The sequence below is a fragment of the Mirounga angustirostris genome, unplaced genomic scaffold (assembly GCF_029215605.1).
Source record: "Mirounga angustirostris isolate CCGP_5_RB_7025 unplaced genomic scaffold, mMirAng1.0.hap1 SCAF_1, whole genome shotgun sequence".
NCBI classification, from domain to species: domain Eukaryota; kingdom Metazoa; phylum Chordata; class Mammalia; order Carnivora; family Phocidae; genus Mirounga; species Mirounga angustirostris.
Genome location: NW_026991709.1, coordinates 196,284,630 through 196,299,484, shown reverse-complemented (window position 1 = coordinate 196,299,484; position 14,855 = coordinate 196,284,630). Strand labels below are relative to the sequence as shown.

The 14,855-nt window shown below is 39.6% G+C and overlaps 1 protein-coding gene across 1 annotated transcript in view; it reads right to left on the bottom strand.

Annotated features, from left to right (window-relative positions):
• DCAF1 (DDB1 and CUL4 associated factor 1) overlaps positions 1–14,855 on the bottom strand; it is a 73,664-nt gene that overhangs the window by 17,803 nt on the left and 41,006 nt on the right. Inside the window, exons 14-22 of the mRNA XM_064595586.1 lie at positions 12,939–14,202; positions 12,157–12,355; positions 11,148–11,230; positions 10,480–10,564; positions 7,477–7,710; positions 6,807–6,900; positions 5,934–6,038; positions 5,651–5,724; positions 5,009–5,110 (exon numbers count right to left, since the gene is read on the bottom strand). Of these exons, the coding sequence (XP_064451656.1) occupies positions 5,009–5,110; positions 5,651–5,724; positions 5,934–6,038; positions 6,807–6,900; positions 7,477–7,710; positions 10,480–10,564; positions 11,148–11,230; positions 12,157–12,355; positions 12,939–14,202 (2,240 nt within the window). The remainder of the gene's footprint in view (positions 1–5,008; positions 5,111–5,650; positions 5,725–5,933; positions 6,039–6,806; positions 6,901–7,476; positions 7,711–10,479; positions 10,565–11,147; positions 11,231–12,156; positions 12,356–12,938; positions 14,203–14,855) is intronic.

The following is a 14,855-nucleotide window of genomic DNA, read 5'->3' as shown; positions in this document are numbered from 1 at the left end:
AATGAGATAGTTGAAGTGATCAAACCATCAAACAACTGAGTATAATGGACATCTATAGACTACTTTGTCCAACAACTCAATACACATTCTTCTGAAAATCACATGAAACATTCACCAAGATAGACACATTCTGGGCCATAAAGCACACCTTAACAAATTTAAAATAGAAATCATATAATGTTTGTTCTCAGACCACAATGGCATTAAACTAAAAATCAGTAACAGAAATATTGCTAGAAAACCCCAAAATACTTGGAGATTAAACAACACACTTCTGAATAGCATGAGTCAAAGGAATCTCAAAAAATACTTTGAACTAAATGAAAATGAACACATACTTATAAAATTTGTGGGGTGCAGTGAAAGCAGTGCATAGAGGGAAATTTATAGCATTGAATGCATATCATTAGAAAAGAATAAAGACCTAAATTCAGTTAGCTAAGCTTCCACCTTAGAAAACTAGAAATAGAAGAGCAAATCAAATCCAAAGCAAGCAGAAAAAAAGAAGTAACAGAGCAGAGATCAATGAAACTAAAACAGGAAATTAATAGAGAAAATCATGCAGTCAAAAGCTGGTTCTTTAAAAAGATTGATAAAATTAGGGGCACCTGGGTGGCTCAGTCAGTTAAGCGTCTGCCTTTGGCTCAGGTCATGATCCCAGGGTGCTGGGATTGAGCCCTGTGTCAGGCTCCATGCTCAGTGGGAATCCTGCTTCTCCCTCTCCCCCTGCCCCTCCCCTGCTCAAGCTCTCTCTCATTATCTTTCTCTCTCTCAAATAAATAAATAAAATCTTAAAAGAAAAAAGATTGATAAAATTGATAAGCCTCAAGCCAGGCTAGGGAAAAAAAAAAGGACACAAATTACTAATATCAGAAATGAAAGAGGGGACACATCACTACAGATCCCATGGACATTAAAAAGATAAAAGAATTCTGGGGCACCTGGTGGCTCAGTCAGTTGCACTCAGCTTGGCCTCGGCTCAGGTCATGATCTCAGGGTCGTGGAACCGAGCCCCAGATCGGGCTCCACACCCCACTGCCTTTCCCCCTGCTCACACATGAGCACTCTCCCTCTCTCTCAAATAAATAAATCTTTAAAAAAATTTTTTTAAAGGATAAAAGAATTCTATGAACAACTGTATGCCCACAAATTTCATAACCTAGATGAAATAGACCAACTCTTTGAAAGACAGACACCATTCGCCAAAATGCACAGAATAGACGATCTGAATAGGCCTTTAGCTATTAAAGAAACTTAAGCAATAATTAATAACCTTCCAAAACAGAAAGCACCAGGCCCATATGGATTCACTGATGAATTCTACTAAACATTAAAAAAATATATCAATTCTCTAAAATCTCTTCTAGAAGACAGAAGCAGATAAAATACTTCCCGATTCATCATATGAGTCCAGCATTATTCTAATACCAACTCCAAGACATTACAGTAGTACCCCCCTCCTTATCCAACAGGGATATGTTCCAAGACACCCCACCCCAGTGGATGCCTGAAACTGAGGATAGTACCAAATCCTATATATATTTCTTGCTACACATGCATGCCTATGATAAAGTTTAGTTTATAAATTAGGCACAGTGAGAGATTAAAATAACTTATGTGAATATGGTCTCTCTTTCAAAATCTGATTGTATTGTACTCACCCTTCTTGTGATGATGTGAGAAGATAAAATGCCTACATGATAAGATGCAGTGAGGAGAATGAGGCACTGTGATATAGGCTACTACTGACCTTCTGACCATACATCAGAAAGAGGACCATCTGTTCCCAGACTGGAGTTGACTGCAGTTAACTGAAACCACGGAAAGCGAAACTACAGATGGGGGGCTGGGAGGGGGGGAGGGAAGGGTGACTACTGCACAAGAAATGAAAACTATAGTCCACATCTCTCATGAACACTGATGTAAAATTCCTCAACAAAATATTAGCAAATCATACTGCACACTGTATACAAAGAATTACACACCACAACCAAATAGGATGTATTACAGCTATGCAAGGTTGGTTCACATTTTAGAATCAATTAATGTAATTCATTACTTCAACAGGCTAAAGAAAAAAGATCACATCAACAGATTCAGAAAAAGACTAACAAAATCCAACACCCATAACTAAAAACTCTGAGTAAAACAGGAATGGAGGGGAACTTCTTCAACTAGATAAAGAACATCTATCTATAAAGAAACCACAGCTAACAACATACTTAATGGTGAGAAACTCAAAACTTTCCTGCTAAGATCAGAATCAAGATCACTGCTTTTCAACATCATACTGGAAGTCCTAGATAATACAGTAAGACAAGAACAGGGAAAAAAAAGGGTACAGACTGGGAAGGAAGAAATAAAACTATGTTTGCAGACAATATGATTGTCTACGCAGAAAATCCTGAAGAATTGATAATCAAAACCGGATTAAGCAATTATAGCAGTGCTGCAGGACACAAAGTTAATTCACAATCTTTCCTATATAACAGCTTTCCTGCACACCAGCAATGAACAAGTGGAAACTAAAATTAAAAACACAGTATCATTTACATTAGCCCCACCTCTCAAAATTAAATACTTAGGTATAAACCTAACAAAATATGTACAAGATCTGTAGGAGGAACACTACATTACTCCAATGAAAGAAACCAAAGAAATAAATGAAGAGAGTCCATGTTCATGGATAGGAAGACTCAATATGGTCAAGATGTCAGATCTTCCTAACCTGATCTATAAATAAATTCAGTGCACTCCCATTCAAAATCCCAGCAAGTTATGTTGTGGATATCAACAAACCGATCCAAAAGTTTATATGGAAAAGCAAACAACCCAGAATGGTCAACACAATACTGAAGGAGAACAAAGTTGGAGGACTGGCACTACACAACTTCAAAGCTTACTATAAAGTGATAGTAACCAAGCCAGTGAGGTACTGAAGGATACAGACAGATCAATAGAACAGTAGAGCCTAGAAATAGATCCACATAAAAACAGTCAATTGAGGGCGCCTGGGTGGCTCAGTCAGTTAAGCCTCCAACTCTTGATTTCAGCTCAAATCATCATCTCAGAGTCGTGAGATAGAGCCCTGTGTCCGGCTCCACGTGGGACATGGAGCCTGCTTAAGATTCTCTCCCTCCCTCTCCTTCTGCCCCTTCCCCCCCCAAAATAGTCAATTGATCCTTGACAAAGGAGCAGAGGCAATACAGTGGGAAAAAATGGTATTAAATCAACAAATGGTATTTAAATTGGACATCTACAAGCAAAAAAAAAAATGAATCAATAAACCTAGACACAGACCTTACACCCTTCACAAAAATTAACTCAAAAAGAATCACAGACCTAAGTGTGAAATGCAAAACTATAAAACTCCTAAAAAATAACAGGAGAAAATCTGGATGACCTGGAGTTTGAAAACTTTTTAGATGCAACCACAAAGGCACAATTCATGAAAGAAATAAATGATAAGCTGGACTTCATGAAGACAAAAACTGCTGCTCTGTGAAAGACACTGTCAAGAGAATGAAAAGATAAGCCACAAACTAAGAGGAAATATTTGCAAATAACATATCAGATAAAGGACTATCAGCCAAAATATTCAAAGAACTCTTAAAACTCAATAAAAACACAAGCAACCCAACTTAGAAATAAGCCAATGACTTTGACACCTCACCAAAGAAGATCTATAAATGGCAAATAAGCATGTAGAAGATGCTCCACAAGGTATGTCATCAGGGAGATGCAAATTAAAATAACAATGAGAGCCGTCCACTTAGAAAGAAGCTTCCTGAAGTGGGGGAGGAGCCCAGAGGGATTGTGGAGAAAGTCTCCTTCCTTTTGGTCTGGTACCAGCCATCAGGAAGGGTGTCAACAGACTCAGTTAAATCATTTTCAGAAAATATTTGTAGCAGGCTCATAAAACTCCAAGACCTTACTTAGTTCCTTTCTACTCCAAAAAATCAAACGACATATTTTGATTATGTGTAGCGGTTGTTCAACTAAAAGAATGTCTATTAATTTTTTAATTTAATTAAATACTGATATATATATACTACTACATACCTATTAGAATGTCCAAAATCCAAAACACTGACAACACCAAATGCTGGTAAGGATGTGAAACAACAAGAATTCTCGTGAAAATGCAAAATGGTATATAGCCTCTTTGGCAGTTTGTCATTTTCTTATGAAATTAAATATAACTCTTCCCATACAATCTAGCAACAGCACTCCTTAGTATTTACCCAAAGGAGTTGAAATTTATGTCCACAGAAAAGCCTATACATGGATGTTTATAGGAGCTTTATGCATAGAGAATGTGGTATGAGCCCAGTTGACAGGAAAGATCTGCTGAAAGTCAGAAGTTTAAGAAACACTTCAGAATGGACAGTGACACACCACATAGGCAAGCACCTACACTATGACCATAACTTAAAATTCCCTAAGAAAAAAAACTAAGATTCTGTGAGACATACTATCTACCCACATTTAATAAATGTTTAATTTCCAAAAGCGTTAAAATCTTTACTTATAAGCTCCAATCCATTACTGTGAAAAGAGACTATGCCATAAAATTGAGAAAATGCAAACCAGACCTTTATAAAGCTTAAGCCATTTCTAAGACCCATCTCAGCAGACTGACTTTTCTGTTTTGTACTGACACTGAGAATATGGGGGCTGCTCTTTCTGAAGCCACACAGGGCACTGGTCCCAAAAGTGAGTTCAAGAAAACCTCCAAAACAATTTCTGAGATTGCTAACATCCAAATGAATCTACAAATGGAACTCACAGGACCATCAGGTACTGGAGTTAAAGTTTATAATAACAAAAATCTGCTTTCTTCTGAGTTTTAGTTATTTTAGTAATTTTATGGATGATATGCCTGCAGAATATGCCAACAGGTAGCAAAGGCTGTTATTAAAAAATCTTTATAGCAAAAAGCAGCAGAGCATAACATACTGTTTTATAAAGCATTGTTCAGCAACAAGAAATCTCAAAGACCACTGACCTGGTCCTCCTCTTCATCCTCATCCTCTGCCAAACGTTGCCTGCCCACTTCATACAGCCTGCACACTGTGTCCATATTCAGAGCATCCATGCTGCCTTGGTTCTGAAAGAGAATACCCAGTCCACAAAGAGCAGTTAGTTTTCAGAAGGCGCACATCTACATCTCAGTTATGACTGGCACCCATGCCCTTTGACCCTACAACTATCAAAGCTTCTGATACCCCAAATTCTTGAACTAACTCTGAAAATGTTATGCCTGGGACACAGAAAGGGAAAAAAAGCAGGATGAGAAGGCTGATCCCAGAGCAAGGCATACAGGCAAAAGAGAGACCACCATCCTTGGAATGAACTGTCTTGCTCTGGCAAGAGATACAGGCTCCTCTAAGAAAGGGGTGACAGTGAATCCAAGATATTAGAAGATGGGACAGATTGTCCACGTTGTTTTATATTGGGATTTTCTTATTATTTCTCTTACAATATATATCTCCCCATCAAATGAGTAGGTTATCAATAACGTTACACCTTCGGAAATGCATCAACTTTAAAACATATCTTAGATCACCTTAAAAATGCCTGTAGTATAACTTGAAAATGATCATAAAGATCAGAACAAGACAGCAGGGTTTCTGCTGGTTCCCTTTACCTCAATGACAGCAAGATAGCAGTCTTTGGTGTCTGTACACAGGTCAAAGATGTTCCGTTTCACATCAATGGTTGCTGGAAAACAGAACGTGACAAGATTCAGGACTGCACTATTGTTATGACCTTAAAACCAGCTTTTCCTCTAAAAGAATTTCAAGGTGATTTTTCATAACTATTTCCATAACTTCTTGGCCTTTCAGTGAAAAATTACAGAAAAGGGATGATCTTAAGTAAGGAAAACCAAAACATGACAAAATGAACAATGTCAGCTCCTTCATGCTTACCTATAGGTTTGTAGTCAGTTGCATTAAATGTCCGGAAGGATGATCCAAATGGGCTTTTCATCCTCTCTTCCATTAAGTCATCTTCATCATCTGCCTGCAGCATAGCTAATTGGGAGGAAGGGGGAAAGGGAGCCAAAGAGCAAAACATTATTAGAAATCAGAAACATCCCTTATTCACAAGTGCAGAAATATTAATGGACAGTCAAGACTTCAGTTTCCTTGTAGTAAATTCACTCTATCTAGTTCCTCTCAATGCATCCTCCTTGCCTACCTCAAACAGTATCCTCAACCTCTCATCGAGCTCTCAACAAGTATTATAGCTAAAGGCTTACAACATCACAAGACCACAAACGCAAAGATTCTTCAAGTTCATAATGAGACTGAGAGGATGATGATACAGATGGGAAATTAATGCATGAAATTTCTTTCTATGCAAGATTTACTTGTTATCTTCAAAGCCAGTGGCCTTTCACCCTAAATCAACATTATTTTCATCAACAAACTTTGTCACCATTTGTGCTATCATTTTATCTTTTATGTTACAACCTTCAAACGCTTTCCAATTCACATTTGAGAGACGTTTCCAAACAAAAAGTATCAAATTAATGAGAGGAAAGAGAGGGGAGAAAAATAATGTAGAAAAGTAAAAAGTGGGGTGCCTGGGTGGCTCAGTCGTTAAGCGTCTGCCTTCGGCTCAGGTCATGATCCCAGGGTCCTGGGATCGAGCCCCACGTCTGGCTCCCTGCTCTGCGGGAAGCCTGCTTCTCCCTCTCCCACTCCCCCTGCTGGTGTTCCCTCTCTCGCTGTGTCTCTGTCAAATAAATAAAATCTTTAAAAAAAAAAAAAAGAAAAGAAAAGTAAAAAGTTTATTACCTCCATACATCACTGTCCCCGTGTGGTTAAACACCACACGACACTGATCCAGAGCAGGAACTGTATGTAAAAGATGGAAAGTGCGAAGATCCCACTAGGAAGAGGGCGGTCAAGGAAACCTATTTTATACAAAATTTCTTATGCAACCTCATTGGGGAAATTCTGAAATATCACTTTTTTCCCCTCCTGTGAGATATGAATGCTTTAAAGTTAAGCTTTTTTAAAGGTAAAATAAAAATGCTTTCAGAGTAGAACAAAAGCATGTAGAATGTATATTACAGAATAATGTCCCTGAAAATCTCCTATGATATCCTCATATACATGAAAGCGACATGAATTCCCATCCTCTCAACAGTAACACTTCATTTTACTCTTATGTCTAGCAATTGATTTCTGTAGTGCAAAAGTAAAATCCTTCTGAAGACATAAAAGCCAGTTATTTAATATATGAAGAAGCACAAGGCAGGAATCTGGTCACTCTTCTCAATACAAAGAAAAACATGCTAGTCAAAGTCATTGGTAATTATCAACCACCGGAGATTAACACTTCAAAGGAGAGGCACCAAATTATTACCTGTGTGGATACTTTAATAGGATGTTGGTAGAAAGATTATTTCTGCATCACAAACCAGCTAACAAATGGAAAGTAAGACACAGGTGTAAAGGATACAATCTCAGTATTAATGATGACCTCCAGTCCATTTGGATGGAAAACGCCACTGATGTTCATGTTGAACTTGTCAAACTTGTGGATGGCCTGTGCAGAGCGGACATCCCAGAGGACGCCATCATTTAAGACAAGATCATCTGTAGGATTAAAGGTGGCACAATTCCTCTTGTAGTTGTTGGCAAGATCTGGGTTAAACAGAGTCAACAGCTTGTTGCCAGTCTGAATATCATAAATCTTTAGAGAAGAAGGGGTGGGAAGAGAAAAATCAGACCAATCCATCCTTTGACAATTCAAAGAGAAGCTGTGTAAAATATCTCTCCATGCTTTCCAAATCCCACCAAAATCATGAAAGCCCTAATATTGTAGAATACCTGAAAAGTAGGAAGACTACACCAATCCAAGCAAAGTTTAAGTGCTGTGGTTCCCATTCAAGGTTTGAAAAGTCTCTTTTCCACAAGAAAATGAAAAAAGAGGGGCGCCTGGGTGGCTCAGTCATTAAGCGTCTGCCTTCAGCTCAGGTCATGATCCCAGGGTCCTGGGATCGAGCCCCGAATCAGGCTCCCTGCTCTGCGGGAAGCCTGCTTCTCCCTCTCCCACTCCCCCTGCTTATGTTCCCCATCTCGCTGTGTCTCTCTCTGTCAAATAAATAAATAAACTCTTAAAAAAAAAAAAAAAAGAAAATGAAAAAAGAGATCGCAATAAAGATAAGAAAACCCTCTTCTACCCCTACCCCTTTCAAGAAACAGAAAATGTTTCTACAATTGAAATGGAGAAATTCATATGGATTGACCAATGATTACCCATGGAATACTAATAAAGGGCCACTTTTTGGAGAAAGGCATCAATGAAATTCCCCTTTCTCCTTAAAATCTCCCAATATTTTAGCCCTACAATACTAAAAGTTCCAAAGTCTACAATGTACAACCCATGCAGAGACCAGATCTTTCCCAACAGCTTACACATATGCTGTAATATCTCCAATCTTTAAAAAAAAAAATCCTCCTTTAATATAGGAACAAATAAGGAGACACCACAAGAAAACAAACAAATTGAGATCATGGGACAAGACAACTAGCCTGGTCTCTTCAAAAGTCAATGTCATGAAAACTGGAGAAATGGTTCTTGGCTTTATAACATTAGTGAGACATACAACCAAATGCAATATGTGAATCTTGGCTGGATCCTGGTTCAAAAAAAACAAAAAGCATTTGAAACCAAACACATCAGGAACAATGGGGAAAACTGAATATGGAATGGATATCAGATGATATTTGGGAATTACTCTAAGTTTTCTTACATTTAATAGAGTACGATTAATAGTAGTAAAATGTCCTTATTGCTAGAATACGCATGCTGTAAGACTCAGAGATAAAATGTCATGATATCTGCAATTTACTTTTAAATGATTCAGAAATACATACATACATATTTAGACAGAAAGAAAATGGCAAAACATTACACTGTTGAATCTAGGTGGTAGGTATATGTACTACTCTTTCAACTTTTTTATGTATTTTAACATTTTCAAATGAACAGTTTGATATAAACCCTCCCTCTTCACAACCCCATATTTCCCACACCCCCCTTCCAGCTACTACACCCCAATTCTCTGCTTTGTTTTTCAGCAAAAACACTTCAGAAAATTTGTGTCTACTCAGTGTCTCCACTTCCCTGTTCTCTCATGAACCTACTCCAATCAGACTGTCACCCTGGTGCATAGAACTAGCTCCTCATGTGGTTAACAATAAGCTCCACATTGTTCAATCAAAAGTACCTCTCAATTCTCATCTTATATACCCATCAATAGTTTCTGACTCAGCTGATCAAGTATTCCTCAAAAAGATCTTCCCTTGCCTTCTGTGGCACATCTTTTTCCTAAGGTCTCCTGCTGCTTTACTGGCCATTCTTCTTGGTCTCCCTCCCAAGTCCCTCCTCACGTGGCAAATCTGAAATATTGGCACATGCCAGGACTGTCCCCACAGTTCTCTTCTCTAGCCTCCTTAATGATTTCATCCAGGTTCATGGCTCAAGACTACCGGCATGTAGATAACTCTTGTATTTATATCTCCTATTCCACACCTCTCCTGAACTCCCATTTCATATATTCAACTGCCCATTCCCTACTTGAATGTCTAATAGAATAACAAACTGCATGTGTCCAGAATCCCAGGGCCCAGCTGTTATCACTTCTCATCACCTGCGCCATGCCCACCTGGGGCCAGCCCCACTGCAGCCCTCACATGTGGGCTAGCATGACACCTTCCTAACTGGAAAGCCTGCTCTTGCTTCTCTCACAGAAACCAGACTCACACTTTAGGACCTTTACATCCAATCATGTGTCCTCTGCTCACCCTCCAGTGTCTGCATCTCATGCAGGAAACGTCAGAGGTCCTAACAACACCCTCTAAGATGCTACTATGATATGTGTCGCCCCCTCCCCCCAACACTGACCTGTTCCCCCTCCTCTCTCTCTCACCTCCCAAGTAAGGGCTTTTCCCTTGACATTCCCTCCACTTAAAACACTTTTCCCCCAGATATCTATGACACCACACTACCGTCAAAACACTCCTTAAACATCACCCAATCAGTGATACTGATTATCCTAGATAAAATACACAAGTCCATCACACCACCACCACCACTTCCTACCTCTTACCCTGCTTCTTTTCCTTGGCAGCACTTACACCTAACATATCATATATCTGCTTCTATATTTATTGTCTCCCCAGTGAGGCTTCATAAAGGCAGGGACTTACATTTCACCTAAAACTAAATAAGTATTTGAAAATAACTGCCGTGCTGATGACATCTTTCTCGAGTTGCCAGATTAGTTCATGTTTGGTCCCATGTAACTTAGAACTACCTTATTACATTTCTAGATTCTATCTAGAAAAAATTTCACTAAGTAATCTGTTGTTACCCTTAGGACTGTCCTTCAGTCCAGAAGCTTTGAGTACAAATTGGTATAATTAGCTTGAAAACAGTGGATTCTAAAGCACTTACGTGGGCAATGTCTCCTTTTGTACCTATGACCCGATCCTGAGAATGCTTACTGAACTCAACATAGTGATCTTCTGTGAAGGAATGCCTACAGACAAACAAAAGAAGTACTTAAGCGATGGACCTTCAGAACATACTCACTCAACCGACTGAAAATAAACATGATTCTCAGCCTCCTGCCTGACCATACCCATCTGAGGATTCCCAGCAACCAAAGAGGAAGTATTGTACACTTAAGATTAAAAAAAAAAAAAAAAATTTCCTCCACGTTTGACCAAGAAGATCCAAAAGAATTAATTATAAGTAATTAACAGGAGTTACTTGGTTTAAAAAAATGGCTAAGAGGCCACCCATGTCTTTGAAATATACCCCAGCAAAGAGTGCAACTGTCATATGTGAACATGAGAAAATACACAGATGTGCCATTTTGGATTAGTGAAGGGTCAGTTGTGTGATGGGAGTGGTAAGAATACTTGTTAAGAATATCCTGGAATTAAAAAGGATACAATCTTATTAAACATAAGCCACAGATGAGGAAGAGAGAAATTAGCAATAACTCACAGCATTTGTCTTTTCCCAAAAGGCTTCAAGTTGAAGAATTGGATGAAGGGGAATATAAATTAGGTAAATTGTAGAACAGAAAGACTAGGGTTATAAAAGTAGTTACATACTTCATATCAAATACTGATTTCATTCCCCAAAGTGCAGAGAGAGGCTGGCTCCAAGTAGCAGATGTCAGCAGTAAGGACCCATCCTAAAAGAAGAAGGAGGCCCACAGTGGGTAATCATGTGTTTATATAAATGCTATCTGACCTTAGCATTTTAAAATATAAGCTTAAAAAATATTGTCGTATTATAAAGAAAACAGAAAAACTCCAAAGAACCAAGAAATTGTTGAAGCTGCTAGAATTTAATATGTACACATGCAATGTCCTAAAAAAATACTTAAATTTAAGAAAATACTAAATCCTCCTGACCTAGTAACAAAAAATATAATAGTTCCAAGGGCAGAGGAAGAGAAAACTTGGAAAGAAGTCAAGGATGGTTACTCCTTTCTTAATATTTGGCCATATTCTTCAGTCTCCCTCATCTGAAATATCAGTCAACTGAAAATATTTGCTAGACTTTCTTACAGACTCTTATAATTGTTTCAAAAAAAAAAAAAGCCCAATAAAAACTGAGTTTTCTTTACTCTAAAATCAGGAAAATTATCCTTGTCATCTTAACAGTCCTGACTTTTAGAAATAACAAAGGTATCAATTCCATCCATAGAATACTACTAATAAACCATGACCCACTAGAATCCTATAATGCGTTTCCTAAAAACGCATACTTTGAGATTTCTTCCTGACACAAAAGGAAAACTTTTGTAATCATAGTTGATAGACTGTTTCCATCTGAGGCAAATTAAAAAAAAAAAAAAATTACACCCACACACACCTCCCCCTCTTAGAAGAGGATTGGTAAACTTTTACTTGAAGGGCCAAATACATCAGGCTTTGTAAGCCATATGGTCTGTGTCACAACTACTCAACTCTGCCATTGTAGTACAGAAGCGGCCACAGACCATACATAGACGGATGAGCATAGATACAAGTTTATATATAATGCCAGCCCACAAGCTGACAGTTCACCAACCCATCTAAGAAGAATGACTGAGAACAACCTAGGGATCCTTACCCTAGAAGGTTCAAGATGTGTGATAGCCGAGTTGTGACAGTTATAGCTGGCCTCCTCCTGTCCACTAAACACATTATAGAGCTTCAACTGCCCAGTGCAGGTGCCAAGCATCAGGAAGCGCTCCCGTGCTGAGAACGCACAACAAGTGAAGCCACTCTCATCCTCATTGGCTTCCCTGAACACTGAAATAGGACGGAACCTAAGCAAAAGAGAATCAGACAAAGAATGCACAAGGACTCTGAAAACAGAAAACTTTGCTAGAAGGTTGAAAGAAAAAAAAAAAAGCATTTATATTTCAAATGGCTTCTTCCAAAATATCACAGTGACCTTCAGTGATTCATGATTTCATTTTAAGCGAGAGAAAAGGACCTCTACTTCCCAAATATAAATAACAAAAATCCCCATGTTTAAAACCTGCAATCCCATCATCTTTATGTGAGATTTGTGAAGAATCAGAATAGGAGACAACTTGGACCAGCACAAAAACAAGTTTGGGAATCTAGTTAGACACACCATGGTGCATGGGTTCTAGAAATAATACTAGCTCTAACAAGAACACAGAGTATCTTAACAGTATACAACAATCATACAAGGAACCCATGGTTGACAGAAGGGGGTAGAGTCACATTACTCATGTATTCACATAAAGTGACAATCACTGGTATTTCAGGCCAACAAATAGTCTGGCTTTCTGGATTCATCACTCTATGCCGGTATCACCCACACATTTTGATTTAAATAGCAGAATCATTCCAATTCCCAGGGAGGTGGCCTCTCCTTACCTGCTAAAGATAAGGTGCCTATCAAAGCATCCGCCATCCACCCCTCCATACTTTGGAAATGATGCCCTGCGATTTAGCCTTGAGGTAAAGTTTATTGGCGCTTGCCGCCTCTGTTTTGGCTCAGGACATTGATGAGGAGTAAAGAGAGAGAAAGGTGGGCAGGTGGCAACTGGGTTCTTGCAGCGAGCATGCTGCTCTCTAAGATATTCTGTGATGATACTGTCCAGCGTAGGTGGGGAAGGAAGATGTCTGTCCAACTGTTTTTTTATGGCTGGGCTTTGGCTGTAGGCGCCATGGTCCGACTTCTGCCGCAACACTCTGATTTTCCTGCCATTGCAGGGTGATGGCCTCTCTCTGATAAAACTGATCCTACCAATCAAGGGGGAACTGCCTGCATAAGATGGGCCAGGCAAAGCTAGTGAACCCTGGGGGGGCCGTGGCTGAGGATGGGCAGTGGGGGCAGGAGGGGCAGAGGCACCCACAGCAGCATGGCTTCCCAGTCGAGTTGCAATGCCATTGGCGATGCGAGGGGTTCGGGGAAGAGAGACAGGAGAAGCAGCAGCAGCGACTGGGGTGAAGGCAGATGAATGAGAGGCAGCAGTCATGGGCAAGTCAGCCTCTTTCGTCAGCACAGTTGCTGTCTCCCCAAGCCCTTTAGAAATGAGATGGTTTCGTATCAACAGAAGCAGCTCTTTCTCAGGGAAGGAAATCCTTGACTGGGCAACAACATCTGCTTTTTGCAGTCGTGCCAGAGACACGTCAGTGCCAATGAGAAGTGGCTTTCCTGACACTCGTTCAATGAGCTCAGCGGCATACTTGCAGAACTTGACATGGTCACTGCGCTTGTCCTGCAGGACAGGCTCCTTCATCAGCTGCTGGATCTGGCAGCTGCTGAAAAGAGGCAGTTTGCTGATGATCTGCCGGACAGTGCTACTGCGTGACAGGCCCACCAGGGCCTTGCAGGCCAGAGCCCTTATCTGGTCTGCATCGGTGATAGGCATCTTGATGGACAGTAAGGACAGGAGCACCTTGATGCCATTGTTGGACTGGACCACATTCCACATCTTGGCCAGGGTGTGCTCGCTGCTTTTGGGAGTCTGAGGCAGCTTTCTCCGAGGAGTTCCAGAGATGAATTTGCCAATACTGGAAATTCGGTTATCTGGGCCACACACACAATTGATGATAATCTGAAGTGCTGACTTCTGAATTTCAGCATCATGGATAAAGAACTCACCCTCAGCCACTCCCAAAATAATGCTGATACCTATGGGGGAGAAATACAAAACATTTTATATTGTTCCTCATAAAACAGACAACTTCAATGATTGTTCCAGAGTCAAAATTTAGACTTCTATTCATTTTGTTCCACTTAAAACTACTATACCTTTTTATTAAAGTACAAGGAATTGTTTGAATAAAATACAATCAGTTCTACTACACTGTATCTTCATGATGCAATACCTCATACACAGTTGTTAAATAGGGGAATGATGTCAGTATTACATGGAAGACACCAAGGGTCATGTGCAATTTTTCTTGGGTAAGGTGAGCAAAAATAGCAGGAATAAATTAAAACCTTTAGCAGAAAAGGGAAGAGCCCTCAGCCTGATTGCCACAATGGCACCAGGAACCCTTTCTGCTATATATATGAAGAAAGTTAAAAAAAGTGGCTGCACCTCAGGCTTTCTCCCCAAAGTGGTGGTGCACCCCAAGACCCACAACCAGTCACACCACTTTGCATGCTCACCTTAGCAGGAGCCCTTACCAGGGTGCTGCTCTTAATAAAGTGTATTTTCAAACAAACCATATTTTCCTTTTGTTCTTGTGTATGATAGCTTTTGTCCATTCTGAGTGGCTTGCCAATTACTGATTTTGTTAGGGCTCAGATTACAAATTTGCTTTAAGTTTTTTACTGTC